General features: G+C 40.0%; 1 protein-coding gene across 1 annotated transcript in view; it reads left to right on the top strand.

Annotated features, from left to right (window-relative positions):
• FREM2 (FRAS1 related extracellular matrix 2) overlaps positions 1–23,620 on the top strand; it is a 282,364-nt gene that overhangs the window by 251,936 nt on the left and 6,808 nt on the right. Inside the window, exons 17-20 of the mRNA XM_023551368.2 lie at positions 12,133–12,325; positions 13,799–13,903; positions 15,132–15,259; positions 15,353–15,487. Of these exons, the coding sequence (XP_023407136.2) occupies positions 12,133–12,325; positions 13,799–13,903; positions 15,132–15,259; positions 15,353–15,487 (561 nt within the window). The remainder of the gene's footprint in view (positions 1–12,132; positions 12,326–13,798; positions 13,904–15,131; positions 15,260–15,352; positions 15,488–23,620) is intronic.

Below are 23,620 nucleotides of genomic sequence, written 5' to 3'. Positions count from 1 at the left end.
ACTTGCAAAAACCAAAGATAAAGAGAGAATTTTAAGAGCAGCTAGGGATAAACGAAATGTCACCTACAAAGGAGAGCCAATAAGAATAATCTTGGACTACTCAGCAGAAACTATGCAGGCAAGAAGGCAATGGGATGACTTATATAAAAAACTGTGGGAAAAAATTGCCAGCCAAGAATCATATATCCAGCAAAACTGTCTCTCAAAAATGAAGGTGAAATTAGGACATTTCCAGATAAACAAAGTTTAGGGAATTTGTAAAAACCAAAACAAAACTACAGGAAATACTAAAGGGAGTTCTTCAGTTAGAAAATCAATAATATCAGATATCAACCCAAGACTAGAACACTGGGCAGAGCAATCAGAAGTCAACCCAGACAGGAAAATCAAAAAAATAAACCAAGGTAAAAATAAAATGCTCAAAACAGGGTAACAGCAATGTTATTATGTAAAACAACACAACATTAAAACAATAAAGAGGGACTAAGAAATGTAGTCATAGATCTTCCATATGGAGAGGAAGATAAGGCAATACAAAAAAATAAAAGTTAGGTTTAAATTTAGAAAAAAGGGGTAAATAATAAGGTAACCACAAAGGAGACAAACTATCCTACACAGAATAAACTACAAGAAAAAAATAGAGACTCAGCAGAAACAAAATCAACAACAACAAATATGAGGAAAGGACAATATATAGACATAATCTACTCAGCACATAAAATTAAGTGGGAAAAAGAAACTGTCAACAACACACAAAAAAAGACATCAAAATGATAACACTAAATTCATATCTATCCATAATTACGCTGAATGTAAATGGACTAAATGCACCAAGAAAGAGACAGAGAGTGGCAGAATGGATTAAAAAACACGATCCATCTATATGCCGCCTACAAGAGACACACCTAAAACTTAGAGACACAAACGAACTAAAATTCAAAGTTTGGGAAAAAAATATATCAAGCAAACAACAATCAAAAAAGAGCAGGAGCGGCAATATTAATTTGTGACAAAATAGACTTTAAAGTTAAATCCGTCATAAAGGATAAGGAAGGACACTATGTAATGATTAAAGGGGTAATACACCAAGAAGATATAACCATATTAAATATTTATGCACCCAATGACAGTACTGCAAGATACATAAAACAAACTCTATCAACATTGAAAAGTGAGGTAGACAGCTCCACAATAATAGTAGGATACTTCAACGCACGAATTTTGGTGAAGGACAGGATATCCAGAAAGAAGCTCAATAAAAACACGGAAGATGTAAATGCCACAATCAACCAACTAGACCTCATAGACATAAACAGAACACTCCACCCAACAGCAACCAAGTGTACTTTCTTTTCTAGTGCACATGGAATATTCTCTAGAGGAGACCACATATTAGATCATAAAGTAAGCCTTAGCAGAATCCAAAACATTGAAATATTACAAAGCATCTTCTCTGACCATAGGCCATTAAAGTGGAAATCAATAACAGGAAAAGCAGGGAAAAGAAATCAAACACTTGGAAACTGAACAGTACCCTGCTCAAAAAAGACTGGATTGTAGAAGATACTAAGGATGTCCTGAAGAAATTCATAGGATCTGATGAGAATGAAAACACTTCCTATCAGAACCTTTGGGACACAACGAAAGCAATGATCACAGACCAATTTATATTAATAAATGCACACATGCAAAAAGAAGAAAGGGCCAAAATCAAACAATTATCCCTACAACTTGAACAAACAGAACAAAAAAAGAAACCCTCAGGCACAAAAAGAAAACAAATAATAAAAATCAGAGCAGAACTAAATGAAATAGAACACAGAAAAACAATTGAAAGAATTAACAAGACCAAAAGCTGGTTCTTTGAAAAAGAAACAAAATTGATAAACCATTGACCAAACTGACAAAAGAAAAATAGGAGAGGAAACAAATAAACTGAATAACCTGGGTGATATTATAACAGACCCAACTGAAATTAAAAGAATCATATCAGATTACTATGAAAAATTGTACTCTAACAAATTTGAAAACCTAGAAGAAATGGATGAATTCCTAGGAACACACTGCCTACCTAAACTAACACAAACAGAGGTAGAACAACTAAATAAACCCATAACAAAAGACGAGATTGAAAAGGTAATCAAAAAACTCTCAACAAAAAATACCCCTGGCCTGGACAGCTTCACTGCAGGTTCTGCCAAACTTTTGGAGAAGAGTTAACACTACTACTACTAAAGGTATTTCACAGCATAGAAAAGGACAGAATACTCCCAAACTCATTCTATGAAGCCACCATATCCCTGATACCAAAACCAGGTAAAGATACCACAAAAGAAGAAAATTACAGACCTATATCCCTCATGAACTTAGATGCAAAAATCTTCAACAAAATTCTAGCCAATAGAATTCAACAACATATCAAAAAAATTAAATCACCATGACCAAGTGGGATTCATACCAGGTATGCAGGGATGGTTCAACATTAGAAAAACAATTAATGTAATCCATCACATAAATAAAACAAAAGAAGAATCACATGATTTTATCAATTAATGCAGAAAAGGCATTTGACAAAGTTCAAAACCCATTCATGATAAAAACTCTCAGCAAAATAGGAATAGAAGTAAAATTTCTCAGCATAAGAAAGGGCATTTATACAAAGCCAAGAGCCAACATCACCCTAAATGGAGAGAGTCTGAAAGCATTCCCCTTGAGACTGGGAACCAGACAAGGATGCCTTTTATCGCTGCTCTTATTCAACATTGTGCTGGAGGTTCTAGCCAGAGCAATTAGGCAAGATAAAAACAAAGGGCATCCAGATTGGCAAGGAAGAAGTAAAAGTATCTCTAGTTACAGATGACGTGATCTTATACACAGAAAACCCTAAGGAATCCTCAAGAAAACCACTGCAACTAATAGAAGAGTTCAGCAGAGTATCGGGATATAAGATAAACATACAAAAATCACTTGGATTCCTCTACACCAACAAAAAGAGCATCGAAGAGGAAATCACCAAATCAATACCATTTACAGCACCCCCAAGAAGATAAAATACTTAGGAATAAATCTTACCAGAGATGTAGAAGACTTATACAAAGAAAACTACAAAACACTTCTGCAAGAAACCGTAAGAGACCTACATAAGTGGAAAAACACACCTTGCACATGGATAGGAAGACTTAACATTATGAAAATGTATATTCTACCAAAAGTGATGTATAGATTTAATACAATTCCGATCCAAATTCCAACGACATTGTTTAATGAGAAGGAGAAGCAAATCACCAACTTCATATGGAAGGGAAAGAGGCCCTGGATAAGTAAAGCATTATTGAAAAAGAACAAAGTGGGTGGCCTTACTCTACCTGATTTTAGAACCTATTTTACCGCCAGAGTTGTCAGAATATCGTGGTACTGGTACAACAGACACATAGACCAATGGAACAGAACTGAGATTCCAGACACAAATTCATCCACAGAGCAGTTGATATTTGACAAATGCCCTAAAACAGTCAAATGGGGAAAAGACAGTCCTTTTAACAAACGGTGCTGGCATAACTGGATATCCATCTGCAAAAAAATGAAACAAGACCCATACCTCACTCCATACACAAAAACAAGCTCTAAATGGATCAAAGACCTAAATATAAAAACTAAAATGATAAAGACCTTGGAAGAAAAAATAGGTGCAACGTTAGGAACCCTAATACATGGCATCAACAGTATACAAAACATTACTAACAATGCAGAATAAGAACTAGGTAAGCGTGAGCTCGTAAAAATCAAACACGTATGCTCATCCACAGACTTCACCAAAAGAGTAAAAAGATTACCTACAGACTGGGAAAAAGTTTTGTTTTTTTTTTTATTAACTTTTATGGAGCTTCAAGTGAACGTTTACAAATCAAGTCAGACTGTCACATATAAGTTTATATACACCTTACTCCATACTCCCACTTGCTCTCCCCCTAATGAGTCAGCCTTTCCAGTCTCTCCTTTCGTGACAATTTTGCCAGCTTCCAACTCTCTCTACCCTCCCATCTCCCCTCCAGACAGGAGATGCCAACACAGTCTCAAGTGACCACTTGATATAATTAGCTCATTCTTCATCAGCATCTCTCACCTACCCACTGTCCAGTCCCTTTCATGTCTGATGAGTTGTCTTCGGGGATGGTTCCTGTCTAGTGCCAACAGAAGGTTTGGGGACCATGACCGCCGGGATTCCTCTAGTCTCAGTCAGACCATTAAGTATGGTCTTTTTATGAGAATTTGGGGTCTGCATCCCACTGATCTCCTGCTCCCTCAGGGTTTCTCTGTTGTGCTCCCTGTCAGGGCAGTCATCGATTGTGGCCGGGCACCAACTAGTTCTTCTGGTCTCAGGATGATGTAGGTCTCCGGTTCATGTGGCCCTTTCTGCCTCTTGGGCTCTTAGTTGTCGTGTGACCTTGGTGTTCTTCATTCTCCTTTGCTCCAGGTGGGTTGAGACCAATTGATGCATCTTAGATGGCTGCTTGTTAGCATTTAAGACCCCAGACACCACATTTCAAAGTGGGATGCAGAATGTTTTCATAATAGAATTATTTTGCCAATTCACTTAGAAGTCCCCTTAAACCATGGTCCCCAAGCCCCTGCCCTTGCTCCGCTGACCTTTGAAGCATTCATTTTATCCTGGAAACTTCTTTGCTTTTGGTCCAGTCCAGTGGAGCTGACCTTCCATGTACTGAGTATTGTCCTTCCCTTCACCTAAAGCAGTTTTTATCTACTAATTAATCAGTAAAAAACCCTCTCCCACCCTCCCTCCCTCCCCCTGTTGTAACCACAAAAGTATGTGTTCTTCTCAGTTTATACTATTTCTCAAGATCCTATAATAGTGGTCTTATACAATATTTGTCCTTTTGCCTCTGACTAATTTCACTCAGCATAGTGCTTTCCAGGTTCCTCCATGTTATGAAATGTTTCACAGATTCGTCACTGTTCTCTATCGATGCATAGTATTCCATTGTGTGAATATACCACAATTTATTTACCCATTCATCCGTTGATGGACACCTTGGTTGCTTCCAGCTTTTTGCTATTGTAAACAGTGCTGCAATAAACATGGGTGTGCATATATCTGTTTGTGTGAAGGCTCTTGTTTCTCTAGGGTATATTCCGAGGAGTGGGATTTCTGGGTTGTATGGTAGTTCTATTTCTAATGGTTTAAGATAACGCCAGATGGATTTCCAAAGTGGTTGTACCATTTTACATTCCCACCAGCAGTGTATAAGAGTTCCAATCTCTCCGCAGCCTCTCCAACATTTATTATTTTGTGTTTTTTGGATTAATGCCAGCCTTGTTGGAGTGAGATGGAATCTCATCGTAGTTTTAATTTGCATTTCTCTAATGGCTAATGATCGAGAGCATTTTCTCATGTATCTGTTAGCTGCCTGAATATCTTCTTTAGTGAAGTATGTGTTCATATCCTTTGCCCACTTCTTGGCTGGGTTGTTTGTCTTTTTGTGGTTGAGTTTTGACAGAATCATATAGATTTTAGAGATCAGGCGCTGGTCGGAGATGTCGTAGCTGAAAATTCTTTCTCAGTCTGTAGGTGCTCTTTTTACCCTTTTGGTGAAGTCTTTAGATGAGCATAGGTGTTTGATTTTTAGGAGCTCCCAGTTATCTGGTTTCTCTTCGTCATTTTTGGTAATGTTTTGTATTCTGTTTATGCCTTGTATTAGGGCTCCTAAGGTTGTCCCTATTTTTTCTTCCATGATCTTTATCGTTTTAGTCTTTATGTTTAGGTCTTTGATCCACTTGGAGTTAGTTTTTGTGCTTGGTGTGAGGTATGGGTCCTGTTTCATTTTTTTGCAAATGGATATCCAGTTATGCCAGCACCATTTGTTAAAAAGACTATCTTTTCCCTAATTAACTGACTCTGAGCCTTTGTCAAATATCAGCTGCTCATATGTGGATGGATTTATATCTGGGTCCTCAATTCTGTTCCACTGGTCTATGTGCCTGTTGTTGTACCAATACCAGGCTGTTTTGACTACTGTGGCTGTATAATAGGTTCTGAAATCAGGTAGAGTGGGGCCTCCCACTTTCTTCTTCTTTTTCAGTAATGCTTTGCTTATCTGAGGCTTCTTTTCCTTCCATATGAAGTTGGTGCTTTGTTTCTCTGTCACCTTAAAAAATGACATTGGAATTTGGATCGGAAGTGCATTGTATGTATAGATGGCTTTTGGTAGAATAGACATTTTTACTATGTTAAGTCTTCCTATCCATGAGCAAGGTATGTTTTTCCACTTAAGTATGTCCTTTTTAATTTCTTGTAGTAGAGCTTTGTAGTTTTCTTTGTATAGGTCTTTTACATCCTTGGTAAGATTTATTCCTAAGTATTTTATCTTCTTGGGGGCTACTGTGAATGGTATTGATTTGTTTATTTCCTCTTCGATATGGGAAAAAGTTTTTAGCTATGACATTTCTGATCAGCGCCTGATCTCTAAAATCAACATGATACTGCAAAAACTCAACTACAAAAGGGCAAATTACCCAATTGAAAAATGGGCAAAAGATATGAACAGACACTTCAGTAAAGACGACATTCAAGTAGCTAACAGATACATGAGAAAATGCTCTCAATCATTAGCCATTAGACCAAACCCCGTGCTGTTGAGTCAATTCCGACTCATAGCGACCCTATAGGACAGAGTAGAACTGCCCCATATAGTTTCCAAGGAGTGCCTGGTGGATTCAAACTGCCAACCCTTTGGTTAGCAGCTGTAGCACTTAACCACTATGCCACCAGGGTTTCCGTTAACCATTAGAGAAATGCAAATCAAAACTACAGTGAGATTTCATCTCACTCCAACAAGGCTGGCATTAATCCAAAAAACACGAAATAATAAATGTTGGAGAGGCTGTGGAGAGATTTGTACACTTATACACTGCTGGTGGGAATGTAAAATGGTACAACCACTTTGGAAGTCGATTTGGCGCTTCCTTAAAAAGCTAGAAATAGAGCTACCATATGATCCAGCAATCCCACTCCTTGGAATATATCCTAGAGGAATAAGAGCCTTTACACAAACAGATATATGCACACCCATGTTTATTGCAGCACTGTTTACAATAGCAAAAAGGTGGAAGCAATCAAGGTGCCCATCGATGGATGAATGGTTAAAGAAATTATGGTATATGCACACAATGGAATAATACGCATCGATAAAGAACAGTGAGGGATCTGTGAAACATTTCATAACATGGAGGAACCTGGAAGGCATTACGCTCAGTGAAATTAGTCGGTTGCAGAAGGACAAATATTGTATAAGACCACTACTATAAGAACTGGAGAAATAGTTTAAACTGCTTACGAGAGGGGGGAGGGAGGGAGGGTGGGAGATGGGTACTCACTAATTAGATGGTAGATAGGAACTACTTTAGGTGAAGGGAAAGACAACACACAATACAGGCGAGATTAGCAGAACTGGACTAAACCAAAAGCAAAGATGTTTCCTGAATAAGCTGAATGCTTCAAAGGCCAGCCTAGCAGCAGCTGGAGTTTGGGGACCACGGTTTCAGGGGACATCTAAGTCAATCGGCATAATAAAATCTATTAAGAAAACATTTTGCATCCCACTTTGGAGAGTGGCATCTGGGGTCTAAAATGCTAGCAAGTGGCCGTCGAAGATGCATCAGTTGGTCTCAACCCACCTGGACCAAAGGAGAATGAAGAACACCCAAGGACACAGGTAATTACGAGCCCAAGAGACAGAAAGGCCCACATAAACCAAAGACTACATCAGCCTGAGAGCAGAAGAACTAGATGGTGCCCAGCTACAACTGATGACTGCCCTGATAGGGAACCCAACAGAGAACCCCTGAGGAAGGAGGAGAGCCGTAGGATGCAGACCCCAAATTCTTGTAAAAAGACCAGACTTAATCGTCTGACTGAGACTAGAAGGACCCTGGTGGTCATGGCCCCCAGACCTTCTGTTGGCCCAGGAAAGGAACCATTCCCAAAGCCAACTCTTCAGACAGGGATTGGACCGGACAATGGGTTGGAGAGCGATGCTGGATCTTCTTGAATCAGGTGGACACTTGAGACTATGTTGGCATCTCTTGCCTGGAGGGGAGATGAGAGGGTAGAGGGGGCTAGAAGCTGGCGAAATGGACGGGAAAAGAGGGAGTGGAGGGAGGGAGTGGGCTGTCTCATTAGGGGGAGAGCATTTGGGAGTATGTACCAAGGTGTATATAAGTTTTTTTGTGAAAGACTGACTTGATTTGTAAACTTTCACTTAGAGCGCAATGAAAATTAAAAAATAAAGACTGAGATGCGCTGTGCATGTAAAACACATACCTGATTTCAGAGATTAAGCTCAAAAAAAAATACAAAATGTCTTATTTATAATTTTAATATTTATTACATATTAAAATATGTTTGATATTATGTTAAGTTAAATATATAATTAAAATTAATTTCGCCTGTTTCTACCTTTTACAATGTGGCTACTAGAAAATTTTAAATTATATGTGTGGTTCACATAATATTTGTGTGGAACAGAGGTGGTCTAGGTACTTGGGTGTTAATCCTGATTATACTGAATAATCTTGGGCAACCTTCTTCATGGTTTAAGTTCCCACCCGTAAAATACGCCTTTGCTCAAGTGGAAGTTGTAAAGAAACGAGGTAAATCTAGTCCGGTTTTTATTAGTATATATATGTTCTTGTTGTTAGTTATCGTTGAGTCAATTCTGACTCATGGTGGCCACATGAGTTACAGAGCAGAACTGCTCCATAGAGTTTTCTTGGCTGTAATCATTAGAAAATTAGATCATCAGGCCTTTCTTCTGTAGCCACCACTGGGTGAGTTCAAACCACCAACCTTCAGGTTAGCAGTCAAGCGCAAGTGGCGTGTGCCACCAGCTGTGTAACAATGATAGCTGCAGGTATAGGTCTAAAATAAGTGAAGAATTGAATTTTAAATGTAATTGTTCCCCAACACTCGCTCCCACTATAGACTACAATGTCAGTATAATTTTTCTTTTGGGGGTACCCAGCTTTCTTCTTGCCCTTCACCATCCATACCCGAGTCACAGTAGCTTTTCTTATAACCCTTACGCAGGCAACACCCTCCCCAAATATTTGTCTACTGACAGTTATTAGACACTTAGTAGTAGTGTAATACATTTAGGTCAGTGTGCTACCTTTTCCAAGGCATTTGCATTTTATGCTGTTCCTTTAAATATGGAATTTAAAATGTTGTTTGCCTTTTTTGATGAAACTTCAAACATCACTGACAACATATGAAGTCACTCATTGTGTCTCTTTTTCTTAAAGAGCAGTGTACCAGATTAGACGTATTTCTTTTCTTTTAGTATAAAAAAAATACTTTAGAAAGTCTTGTGATGACGGCTGAAAGAAAATTAAATGTTCTTTTAAGGGGAAGTCTAGAATTTAGACAATTGCATTGTAATCTTCAGTTTTTAAGAAATGAATAGGTGACCTGAGCGATCAGGGTAGTTCCATGTAAACCTCAGTTCTTCCAGATAGAGATTCTTAGAACACAAAGAGAAGACCTGCCCATGGTGGGCAAGGAAGAGCAATAAGATGTTGATTGTGTTCAGAAATGTTCAAGCCGGTCACCACAAGAATCAAATGAATGCAAGTAAAGATCAGCCAGGGAGCTCTGCTTCCAAGTAAGTTATTCATAAGAAGTGAATGAAAATGGCACATTCCATGAGGTTTGATGGGCAGAGTATAATGTTAGCAAAAATTATTCTTAGCACCTAGAAAGTTTGATTGGAAACCATGTGTAAAGTCTAATTAAAAAATAATGGTTTATTAAAATCCGAGGAGGGAATGTTGATCTTAATTACCAGTGTCACGTGGATTGACTTAATCAATCTCCAGTACCCTGCTGGAATGTTAAAACCACATGTCAAGGTCAATGGCTCAATGATAGCAATAATATCCGCCCTTAGAAAATACTATCTCAAAGGACTTCTACTGCAAAGCTTCTCTCTTGCTGGCCAAGATTTAACAGGTAATCGGGTGTGCCAGCCACTAAGCAGAGTCTCTGGGTGGTACAAATGGTTAATGTACTCAGTGACTATCTGAAAGGTTGGAAGTTGAAGCCTAGCCAGAGATGCCTTGGAAGAAAGGCCTGGCAATCTACTTCCAAAAACCGAGCCATTGAAAACCTTATCGAACACAGTTCTACTCTGACACTCATAGGGTTGCCATGAGTTGGAATTGAATCAATGGCAACTGATAAAGCTGAGAATCCAATAACTAAGAATCCAGTAACTTGTTCAGTTGATGGTTCTCTTTTATGTGTTTTTGTTGACAATTTAGGTCATTATTTTTGTGATTTGAGGAGGTGACTCCATGATAAAATGGGAGATTATAGTTTTCGCAGTTTAAATGCTCCACCAACTTGTGTACACGATTCTCTGTTGCCAGCTCAGTGTGGAAGGAGAACTAGACTGATATCAGAAAGCCTGCCTCTGACTTCTGAGGTGTGTGATCTCACCGAAGCTGGCTTCCTCTCGTGTATGAAGAGGATAAGTGTATTTGCTCTACTCCTCTACAGAGCTGTTTTGAGAACCAAATGTGATGAACTTTGTTAAATGATCTTAGGACTGACCTCAGCTTTGTTTGGAAGGCAGGAGGTCAGTCAGGCCAAGTGGGAGGAGCATGGGCCAAAGACTGGGTTCCCATCTTGGCAGAGCCACTCAGCAGCTGTATTTCTTTAAGCTTTTATTTTCCTGTCAGCTCTCTTTCTCTCCATCATCCATCCGTCCATCTACTCATCTGTCCATCTGACCATCCACACATAAATGTAAAAGTGTAATTATGGAGGCAGATAATTGACAGATCAGTGGTTCAAACCCACCAGCTGCTCTCCAGGAGAAAGATGTGGCAGTCTGCCATGGGGAAGTTCTGCTCTGTCCTGTAGGGTCGCTATGAGTCAGAATCTACTTGACGGCAGTGTGTTTGGGTTTTGCTATGGAGGAAAGTGAGAACATTAAATAGCTTTTATTGTGAATCTAGGCCAATGTCTGAAATGTGGTAAGTGTTCAATAAATAATTGTTAGTCCAGCTTTCACTACCCCCCAGCCCACCAGATAGATGCATGAAGGAAAGTGTAACGTTCAGACACTTCAACTAATTATTCCTGAGACATCTAAAATATTACATGCCATTACTGACATATTTGCTTCCAGATCTTTCCTGCTGTGTTCCATTTTTCTCTATATGATAGTAATTAAAAGTAGTCCATATTATTCGTAAAAGTAAAAACTGAAAACAACCCAAATGTCCATTACCTGATGAATGGATAGATAAAATGTGGTCTATCCACACAACAAGATACTATTCAACTATAAAAAGGAATGAAGTACTGATGTATACCACAACATGGATGAACCTTGAAAATATTACACTAATGAAAGAAGCCAGTCACAGAAAATTACATGTTTATGATTCCTTATATGAAATATGAAATACCAAGAATAGGAAAATCTTCATAGACAGAAAGTAGACTAGTGGTTGCCTGGGACTAGGGGCAGGAGGGAATGGAAATGACTGCTAATGGGTTAAAAAAAAAAAAAAAAAAACCCACACCCATCGGTTGTGCAGTGGTTAAGCACTAGGCTGCCAACTGAAAGGCCCGTGGTTTGTACCCACCGGCTAATGGGTACAGGGTTTCTTTGTGGAGTGATAAAAATGTTCTGAATTAGATTGTGGTGATGTTTATACAACTCTCTGAATTACTAAAAACTGTTGAATTGTACACTTCGGGTGTATTGTGTGGTGTGTGAATTATATCTTAATGAAGGTGTTTTAAATTTAAAAAGCTATGTAAATAGAGTGTGCTGAAAATAATGCAGCTTAAGAGTTTCCGCTACATATCTTTTGTTGCAAATGAAGGTAGTGTATTAACAACTATCTGATCGATCCAAAATTAAACGAAGGAAAATAGTGTTGTAAAATGCTATAATTTCTTTTCCTCGATGATTAAACAAAATCTCCAGTTAAGCGAAATAAGAACATAAAAAAAAAAAATTTCTTTTTTTTTTTTGTATAAAATTAGGTTTGTTTAGATAACGGGCACTGAATCACGTTGATAAAATTAATTTTATTTTGTAGGTACTGAACCTAGTGCAGTCCTATGTGACCCTTCGAGTTCCACTCTATGTCTCCTATGTGTTCCATTCACCTGTGGGGGTTGGAGGATGGCAACATTTTGACCTGAAGTCAGAGCTTCGTCTAACTTTTGTGTATGACACCGCCATCTTGTGGAATGATGGAATTGGAAGCCCACCAGAAGCCGAACTCCAAGGTGCGTTACTAAGACTTGGAAAGCTGTAATTGTCGTACTGTTTTATGTACTGTAGAGGATTTTTTACTGTAACTGGAAATAACAGAAGCAACTTGCAATTTATGGCATTTTTCTATTCAGTGTTTTACGAAGATTTCATCTTTGTTATAGATAAACCCTTTATTTTAACTAAATCATTCCTGTGCTTCAAATTTTGCATAACGCGTGACTATTTTAATTTTCTACATGGATATTTAGCTCTTCCAGCCCACTTTAGGTGACACAACACAGTCTGTATATTTCCTTGGGCTCTAGAGAATGCATTGAGATAGTTTCAGTTGAAAATGAGGAAAGAACCCAATAGAAAAAGTTACACATTTTAGTTTCTGAAAATGGGAGGTAAATTTTAAAGTCCAGTAAAAACTGTGCCTTTGATCCTAGTTCTGATTCTACAGCTAACTACTTTTATAATCACAAATGTATCCCTTTATGTTTCTGGGACTCAGCTTCCTGTGAGTGACAAACTAGACTTCTGGAATCTCTTTTCCTTCTAACAGCGTATTATTCTGTGATACTTTAACTGACTGTCTTGGAACAGTGGTGATGAGTGCCATTTACTGTTGGACCCATAACCATCTGTAAATCCGTGTTTCCATTGCCATTGTGGAAGCATACTGCAGAGTCCACAAGCATAACACTAATTAATCCATCAGTACTTAGTGCTGTCTCTTTTCAGATATACATTATGATTCTGGTTCCACGTATGTCTGCAGCAGCACACCTGCCTTATTTTTTTACGAGTCAGAGGGAAAATGGTGCATTGAAAATATAAATTAGCTATATTAAACACATGGAGGTTATCTTAGGGCTATGTGAAAGGTAATATGGTCATCCCAACAAACATTCTGGATTATTTCAAATGTTTTTATTCTGTATCTTGCCTTAGAAAATGTACATTTGAGTGAATCTTTTTCTTTTGTGGTTCTCAGCTTCTAATGTAAGGATTTCCTATTTCCTTCTTATATCTGGAGTGGAGCCAACTTTTGTCCAGCTGCGGCATTTCTTGGGAAAGCTTCAGAGTTTTCTTTATGCCTATGGGTTTGGAATCATTCTGTAGAACATAAACCCCTTTTCCACCTACATATCCAGATCTCCACAGTTTTGACAAGTTGGTCATATCTTTCCATTGACACCTTATTTTTGCAGAATAAAACTTAAAAAATCTTGTCCTATCCTAATCAACCTGTATATTTCATCTGGACTTCACTCATGTTACCTAATTCTCTTTTTCCTCCATTCTAGACACCTTTTCCCCATAGAAAAGAAAACAAAAATACTTTTGCCTCTAAGCCTTATCCCTCAGAATTCTTCAAATAATATCCTTTGCCTAGAATGCTTAAAGATGAGAAGAATCTGAACTAATATTGGGGGACATCTGTGCAGTAGGAGTCCTGGTCACCTAACCCCCCTCTTGTGTACCATCTGCCATTGTAGGTTCTTTATACCCAACCAGCATGCGCCTCAGTGAAGAGGGGCGCTTGGTCGTGAACTTCAAGACAGAGGCTCAATTCCATGGCTTGTTTGTGCTGTCACATCCTGGTAAGATTCCTTACCCCTTAACAGCCACTCCACTCGACAAGGAGGTACTAGTACTGGTTGCTATCAAAGAGACCCCAACTCATGGTAACCCCACGTGTGTCTGAGTAGACAGAGGGTTTTCAGTGGCTGAGTATTCAGAAGTAGATTGCCAGGTCTTGCTTCGGAGGAGTCTCTGGATAGACTCGAACTGCCAAACTTTCACTTAACAGCCAGGCACTTAACTGTTTGCACCACCAGGGGATCTGATTAATAAGACAGCGGTCAATAAAGCCCCATGTCTAGGTTTTTTTTAAAGAACATTTTATTAGAAGTCCATGTCCTTCCTTTTACTGGGCATGAGCTCTGAAAAGGAGAGAACAGGCTGAATACTCAGGAAGCTAAGAGGGCTCATTGTATTTTTAACAGACTGAGCTGCAAGAAATACAGGACCAGAATGAATCATTTTGCCTTATTGGGATTGCCAGTCCTGGAAAAGGAGGGTTTCCTGGCCTTTCCAGTCCCCTTCCACATGTCCACCTTTCTAATAAACCACATCTTTGTTCAGCACAATTTCAGGCAATCTAATTTTTTTTTAATTAGAATTAGATTCCATTGGTAAATTGGGCTTGCCCTGCTGTGTTGATGCTGATAGACAATTTGAGTTCAGCGCCTAGCCTTGGTGCACAATGAAAGCATTCACATCAACCTTTATTGCACTTATCTGCCCCCCTGGGAAGCAGCCCTAAACAATCTGAGTGTTTCTGCGCAATGATCTTCAAACACAATTATCAGGTGGAAAGAGCAGTGGGTTAGGAATCAGAAAGTGCATGCCTTCGCTGTAGGAGAGTCACATGGTCGCTCCCAGCCCAGTTTCTTCATCTGCAAAATCAGGGTAATTGTTCCAACGTGCCTTCTGTACAGACTTACTGTAAGAATAAAAGCAAACAATGTGTGATAAGGTGCTTCGAAAAATTTATACACTCCTTTACTATATCATTATTTTTATTATTATTATTACTATTGGGTGGCTCAAATGGTTAAGCACGCAACTACTAGCTGAAAGATCGGCAGTTCGAACCCAACCACAGGCACCTCAGGAGACAGGTCTGGCAATCTGTTTATGGAAGGCCACAGCCTTGAAAACCCTGTGGAGCTCCGTTTACTCTGACACACTTGGGGTCACCAGGAGTCAGAATCGACTCGACAGCAACTAACAACAGCAACATAATTATTATTGCCACTTTTCCAGCATCCTTCACAAGCTCGATGATCATGTCAGCTGATCATCCAGGCCTCACATTCTCCCTCCGCCTCATAAGGAGTGAGCCAACCTATAACCAGCCCGTGCAGCAGTGGAGCTTCATGTCTGACTTTGCAGTAAGTAGCAAAGGCTCTCACATAATTTTCCTTTACTAAGCTCACACCTCAGATATTTAAGTGGAAATACAATGTCCCCTTTTTGACTCCAAGGTCCGGGACTACTCAGGCACCTACACCGTGAAACTACTGCCCTGTACCCTACCACCGCACCAGGACTACCGCCTGCCCATCACCTGCAACCCCAGAGAGGCTGTCACCTTTGACCTGGACATCCGATTTCAGCAGGTGTGTCTCATTATAGCGTCCAGTGACTTTAAGGCATGGTCGCTTTTATCAGAAAAAAAAAATGTTTTCTAACACAGATGAATTTCATTCTTGCATGCTGAAAAAAAAGAGAGTCAGACAGGAAGGAAGCCAGGGAGGGAAAAATTGCCCTTAACTGTTATTAGTGCAGGACATAAAATCCATAGCTTTAAGAGTATGTAAGATAATACCATGACATGAGTAGACATATGCACACCCATGTTCATTGCAGTGTTATTCATAACAGCAGAAAGATGGAAACAACCTAACTGCCCATCAGTGGATGAATGAATATTGGAATACTGTGCAACATTAAAAAATAATTTATCAACGAAACATCTCACAACATGGATGAACCTAGAGGACATTATAAATGAAATAAGCCAATCACAAAAGGACAAATATTATGTGAGACCAAGATTATAAAAAGTCAAGAAAAGGTTTGCACACAGAAAGAAATATTATTTGATGGTTACCAGGGATGGGAGGGGGAGGAGGGAAAATCTCTAACTAGATAAAAACAAAAAGCCAAACTCAGTGCCGTCAAATCGATTCCGACTCATAGCGACCCTATAGGACAGAGTAGAACTGCCCCATAGAGTTTCCAAGGAGTGCCTGGCAGATTCGAACTGCCAACCCTTTGGTTAGCAGCCGTAGCACTTAACCACTACGCCACCAGGGTTTTAGACATGAATTAACTTGGGTGAAGGGAAAGACAATACACAATGGGGGGGGAAGCCAGTACAACATGACCAAGGCAAAGGAAGACACTGGGAGGAACACAAGAGTAAAAGGAAACAATGGTAAATACTATTATGTACACAGTCCTACGATAACAATAAAAACAAAAGGGCAGAGCCAACATGGTGCCCTAGAAAGACACAGCACATCGTCCATCTGCACCAAAGACCGAAAAAACTAAGTAGAACACATACAAATGTCAGTCCTGGAGCCCTAAGCATCAAATGAAGGGATAAAGAAATATATCAAACACCGAATGAAGAAACTGAAGGAAAACAATGAGGAGACATACAGAGTGGAGGTCCCCTGCTAACATAGCACAGTGTCGCCATTTTGGAGCACAGCCAGCAACAACCCTGAACAGGAAGTACAGGAAGGCAGTTTCACAGAGCTCCCAGCAGGAAACAGAGCACCCAGTAACCAGAGAAACACTGTTATGGATTGAATTGTGTCCTCCAAAAATATCTGTCAACTTGGCTAGGCCACGGTTCCCAGTATTGTATGATTGTCTAACATTTTGTCATCTGATGTGATTTCCCTATGTGTTGTAAAATCCTATCACTATGGTGTTAATGAAATGGATTAGTGTCAGTTATATATCGACGGCACTGGTTTTTTGGGATATTGATGAGATCTACAAGATTAGATAGTGTCCTAAGCCAATCTCTTTTGAGATATAAAAGAGAAAAGCAAGCAGAGAGACAAGGGGACCTCATACCACCAAGAAAGCAGCTCCAGGAGCAGAGTACATGCTTTGGACCTGGGGTTCCTGCAGAAAAAGCTCCTAGTCTAGGGGAAGATTGATGACAAGGACCTTCCTCGAGAGCTGACAGAGAAAGCCTTCCCCTGGGGCTGACACCCTGAATTTGGACTTCTAGCCTACTAGACTGTGAGAGAATAAACTTCTGTTTATTAAAGCCATCCATTTGTGGTATTTCTGTTATAGCAGCACTAGATGATTAAGACAAACATGCTTTTCTACCCCTCACTCTTCTGCCCCATCTACCACCTCTACCCCTCCGGACTGACCTCACTGAGCCACACCTTGGCTAGAGAGACATTGGCCTGCCGCCAGGCCAGGTCTGCCCCTTTCCAACCTACCAGTTCCTGCTATGCCATTATTTTTTTCTTTTTCTTCCCTTTCCTGTTTTTCTTTCTCCCTCCCACCTAGCCTGTACCGCACCTCTACCCCTTCCCACTAGGCGACACCATACTGCCTTGGTTAGACAACACTAGAGAGACACAGGCCAACCACCAGCCTGGGTCTGCCCCCACCTGCTGGCTCCTGCAACATCATTTTTTTTTTATTATTATTATCCCTTTCTTCCTTTTCTTTCTCCGTGCCACTTAGCCTGTATCCGACCTCTGCCCCTTCCCATCAGGCCATGCCGTGCTGCCTTGGATAGAGAGGCACTGGCCCGCCAACAGCCTGGGTCTGCCCTCCCCCAATCCTTTGGCTAATGCTGCACCATTTTTTTTTCTTTTCCTTTTCCTTTTTTTCCCCCTTACTTCCTTTTCTTTTTCCTTCCCACCTAGTCCCATAGCCCAGCTCTATCCTTTCCCACCAGGCTACACTGCGCCACATTTGCTAGAGTGACACCCGCCTACCACCAGCCCAGATCCACCCCACCCCCACCTGCTGGCTCCTGCCGTGCTGTTCTTTACCCCATGTCTTCCTTTTCATTCTTCCTCCCACCTAGACCCATATGCTACTTCTATACCTTCCCACTGGGCCACACCGTACCACCACAGGTAGAGAACTACTGGCACATCACCAGTTTGGGACTTCCCTGCCTCCACCTGCTGGTATTTTTTTTTTTCTTTTTCTCATTTTCTTTCTCCCTCCTACGTAGCCCTGTACCACCCCACCTCTACCCCTTCCTGCCAGCCCTGCCATGGGTAGGGAGCTACCAGCCTGCAACCAGCATGTGTCCCCCCACCACCACCTACCACCATCTGCCCCCACCCTCCCCTACCCACCATATCCTACCATTCCTTTTTTTTATTTTTTTTCTTTTCCTCCCACCTAGCCCTATAAGCCACCTCTCCTCATTCTCCCCAGTCCATGCCACATGGCTGTGGCTAGAAAGCCACTAGCCCACTGCTTTCTACCTCCCATCTAGCCCCATCCACAACCTGTCCCCCTTCCCATCAGCCCCCAGGCCCACCATGCCCTCACCCACCAGCTATGCCCCCTTTTTTTTTCTTCTGTTTCTTCTTTTGTTTCTTCCCATATCTAGTCCCATACCCAACATCCCCTTCCCACCATCCATCACCATGCCGCTGCAGCTAGAGCAACTCCAGCTGAGGGCTACCACCACACTGAACCCATGCTTCCCTACCCTCCTGCCACTCAAGCAGCTGCTCAACAGAGGGAAGTGAGCCTGTACCACTCTGCATCGGACACCCCTGCTTATCCAGTGAGGGGCTATAATGGAATGAATTGTGTCCCCAAAAAATATGTGTTAACTTAATTAGGCTGTGTGTGGTTGTCCTCCATTTTGTGATTTTCCTATGTGTTATCAATCATAATCTCTGCCTGTGGTTAAAAGGATTAGGGTGGGATGTAACACTCTTGCTCAGGTCACCTCCCTGATCCAATGTAAAGGGAGTTTCCCTGGGGTATGGCCTGCACCACCTTTTATCTCTCAAAAGATAAAAAGAAAGGGAAGCAAGCAGAGAGTTGGGGACCTCATACTACCAAGAAAGCAGTGCCGGGAGCAGAGCGTGTCCTTTGGACCTGAGGTTCCTGCACTGAGGTGCTCCCAAACCAAGGGAAGACTGATGCATCATAAGGACCTTCCTCCAGAGCGGACAGGGAGAGAAAGACTTCCCCTGGAGCTGAGGCCCTGAATTTGGACTTGTACCCTACTAGATAGTGAGAGAATAAATTTCTCTTTGTTAAAGCCATCCATTTGTGGTATTTCAGTTACAGCAGCATTAGATGACTAAGACAGGGGCTATGAAAGCTTGCACACTGCTAGACCAACATCAGGAGGCATGCAGCACCCCCCACCCCGCCAAGTCCACCCTCAGCCACCTCACCAAACCAGTGTACAGTGAAGCAGGCTCACCCTGCCTCCTGCTGCCCTGCCCACCCAAACAAGGTAGTGAACATTATCATGCCCACAGATAAGCAAGCAGCAAAGTGTGCTTGGCCCCCTGCCCTTGCTCTGACATATCAAAACAAATCAAAGAAGCAGTATGAAACAAATGGTCAATAAATAAAGAAAATAATACTTTAATGCCTCAGAGAGAGCAGACAATATCAAAACATAAAAAAAAAAAAAAAAAAATGTAGGGCAACATAGCTCCGGCAAGTGTCAAAGAATCAGATGACCTTCCAGTAAAAAAAAAAAAAAAAAAAATGGAGTGAAACAACCTGATATGGAATTCAAAATATCACCTTGAAGACCAAAGCGTGCCTGACCCAAGCCATGGTGTTTTCAGTTGCCTCATAAACATGTGAAAGCTGGACAATGAATAAGGAAGCCTGAAGAAAAATTGACTTCTTTGAATTATGGTGTTGGCAAAGAATATTTAATGTACTATGAACTGCCAAAGAATGAACAAATTTGTCTTGGAAGAAGTACAGCCAGAATACCCCTTAGAAGCAGGGTTGGAGAGATTTTGTCTCACATGCTTTGGACATGTTATCAGGAGGTATCAGTTCCTGGAGAAAGACATCATGCTTGGTAAAGTGGAGGGTCAATGAAAAAGAGAAAGACCCTGAATGAGATGGATTCACACAGTGGCTGCACCAGTGGGCTCAAGCATAACAATGATTGTGAGAATGATGCAGGACCAGGCAGTGTTTCATTCTGTTGTACACAGGGTCCCTATGAGTCAGAACCAACTCAACAGCACCTGACAACAACAAGAGATTAGGAAAGAGATCAAGGAAAACACAGACAAAACTGAGGAGAAAATAGACAAAATCATGATAAACACAGACCAAAAGCAAAAAATAAAAACAAGAAATGGTTGTCATCAAGTTGATTCTGACTCATAGCAACCCTGTAGGTCAGAGAAGAGCTGCCCCATAGGGTTTCCAAGGAAAGGCTGGTGGATTCAAACTGCTGACCTTTTTGTTAGCAGCCGAGCTAACCACTGCACCACCAGAACTCTGGAAACACAAACGACCAACAAAAATTTAGGCAAAATCAAGGAAAGCACAGACAAAGCAATAGAAGAATTCAGGAAAATAATACAAGAACAAAACATCAAAATAAATAAGCAATTAGAAATCATTAAAAAAAAAAAAAAGCAACTAGGAATCCAAGAGATAACAAAATTTCAGAAATGGACAACTCAATAGAAGGTTTCAGGAACAAATTTAAAACCAGGGAAGACAGAATCAAGAAGATTGAAGACAAATCATTGGTTACCAATTTGTTTGAGGAAAAATCAGAGACAAGTATAAAGACAAATGAAAAAAAAGAAACTGAGAATTATGTGGGACACTCTCAAGACCAAAAATCTACACATGATCAGAGTTCCAGAATGGGGAGAAAATGGAAAACAAAGACAAGATCATTGAAGATTTACTGGCAGAAAACTTTCCAAATATCACAAAAGACAAAAAGTTCACAATCCAAGAAGCTCAACGAACCCCATATAGGATAGATCCCAAAGAAAAGTCACCAAGACGTATAATCACATGCACCAAAACCAAAGACAGAGTCCTGAGAGCAGCTCAAGAAAATGAAAAGTCACATACAAAGGAGAAACAGTAAGACTAAATTCTGATTACTTGGCAGAAATTATACAGGCAAGAAGGCAATGGAATGACATATATAAAACCTTGGGAAAAAAAAAGAAAACTGCCAACCAAGAATAACATATCCTGCAGAACTTTCTCACAAATATGGCAGTGAAATTAGGACATTTCCAGATAAACAGAAAGTTTGTGAATTTGTAAAAACCAAACAAAATTTACAAGAAATATTAAAGTGAGTCCTTCAGTTAACAAAACCAACGTCAGACAACGACCATAGTCTAGAACACAGGACAGCATCAATCAGATAACAATCTAGGTAAAATAATAATAATAATAAAACAAAGCTAAAAGACTTAAAACAGGGAAAGAGACATCAATCTGTAAATGACAACAATGTGAAAAAAATAAAAGGGGGAATGAATGGTATAGGTATAGAACTTTCAAAAGGAGAGGAAGTCAAGGTGATATCAAGTAATAAAAGGCTGGCTCAAACTTAGGAAAATAAGGGTAAATTTCAAGGTAACCACAAAGAAAGTTAACAAACCTACTCATCAAAATAAAAAACAGGAAAAAGTCTCAATTAACACAAAATCTATAATAACAAAAGAAAAGGAAATCCACAAACAAAAAGAACTCAGCACAAGAAAGTAAGAGGAACAAAGAAAATGTCAGCACCAAAAAAAAAAAAAAAAAAAAATCACAACAATATAACAGCAATAAACTCATACCTACAATAATCACTCTGAATATAAATGGATTAAATCCACCTGTAAAGAGACAGAGAGTGGCCGAATGGATAAAAAAAGCAAAACCCATCAATATGCTATCCACAAGAGACACACCTTAGTAACAAAGACATAAATATATAATATATATTCATAATATAAAAATATGTAAGAATGTCTTTTTAACAAATAGTGCTGGCAAAACTGGATGTCCATCTGTAAAAAAATGAAACAGAACCCATACCTCACACCACACACAAAAACTAACTCAAAATGGATCAAAGACTTAAATATAAAACCTAAAATTATAAAAATTATGGGAGAAAAAATTGGGACAACGTAAGGGGCCCTAATACACTGCATAAATACAATACAAACTGTAACTAACAATGTACAACCACCAGAGGGTAAAACAGATAACTGGGAGCTCCTAAAAATTAAACACGTGTGTTCATCGAAAGACTTCACCAAAAGAATAAAAAGAGAACCTACAGACTGAGAAAAAAAATTTGGCTATGAAATATCCAACAAGGGTCTAATCTCTAAAATGTGTAGAATACTTCAACACCCCAACAAGATAAATAATCCAATTAAAAATGGGCAAAAGATATGAACAGGCACTTCACCAAAGAAGACATTTGGGTGGTAACATTAAAAAAAAAAAAAAAAAAAACTTTGCCGTCAAGTCGATTCCCACTCATAGCAACCCCATAGGACAGAGTAGAACTGCCCCATAGGGTTTGCAAGGAATGCCTGGTTAGCAGCGGTAGCACTTAACCACACTGCCACGAGGGTTTCCTGTGGTAACATACACAGGAGGAAATTCTCGTGATTCTTAGCCACCAGGGAAATGTAAATCAAAACTACGATGAGATACCATCTCACCCCAACATTACTGACACTAATTAAAAAAAAAATGTTGGAGAGGTTGCAAGGAGACTGGAACTCTTATGTACTGCTGGTAGAAATGTAAAATGTTACAACCACTTTGGAAAACGATTTGGCGCCTCCTTAAAAAGCTAGAAATACCATAAGATCCAGCAATCCCACCCCTAGGAATATATCATAGAGAAGTAAGAGCCATCACACGAATAGACATATGCATACTCATGTTAATTGCAACACTTCGCAATAGCAAAAAGATGGAAACAAACTAAGTGCCCATCAACAGATAAATGGATAAGCAAATTATGGTACATACACACAATGGAATACTACACACAATAAAGAAAAGTGATGAATCTGTGAAACATCTCAGATTATGGATGAATTTGGAGGGCATTATGCAGAGTGAAATAAGTCAATCACAAAAGGACAAATACTGTGTGAGACCATTATTATAAAAACCCCAAAAAAGGTTTTCATGCAGAAAAAAACAATCTTTGATGGTTATGGGGGAGGGGAGGGATGAGGAAGGGAAATCACTAACTAGATAGCAGACAAGCATTACTTTAGGTGAAGGGAAAGACAGCACACAATATAGGGGAAGTCAGCACAACTTGACCAAGGCAAAGTCATAGAAGCTTCTTAGATACATCCAAACACCTTGAGGGACTGAGTTACTGGGGCTAAGGACTGGGGACCATGTTCTCAAGGGACATCAAGGTCAATAGGCATAACATAGTTCATAAAGAAAATGTTCTATATCCTACTTTGATGAATAGCGCCTGGGGTCCATAAAGCTTGAGAGCAGCAATCTCAGATACATTTATTGGTCCCAGCAAGTTCTGAGCAAAGGCGAATGAAGAAAACCAAAGACACAAGGAAAATATTAGTCCAAAGGACTAAAGGACCACATGAACCACAGCCTCCACAAGACTGATTCCAGAAGAACTAGATGGTGCCTGACTACTACCACTGACCACTCTGACAGGGATCATAACAGAGGGTCCGGGCAGAATGGGAGAAAAATGTAGAACAAAATTCAAA

This window comes from Loxodonta africana, chromosome 17 (assembly GCF_030014295.1).
Source record: "Loxodonta africana isolate mLoxAfr1 chromosome 17, mLoxAfr1.hap2, whole genome shotgun sequence".
Classification (NCBI taxonomy): Eukaryota; Metazoa; Chordata; class Mammalia; order Proboscidea; family Elephantidae; genus Loxodonta; species Loxodonta africana.
The sequence above is the reverse complement of the archived record's forward strand: the minus strand, read 5'-3'. Positions and strand labels throughout refer to the sequence as shown.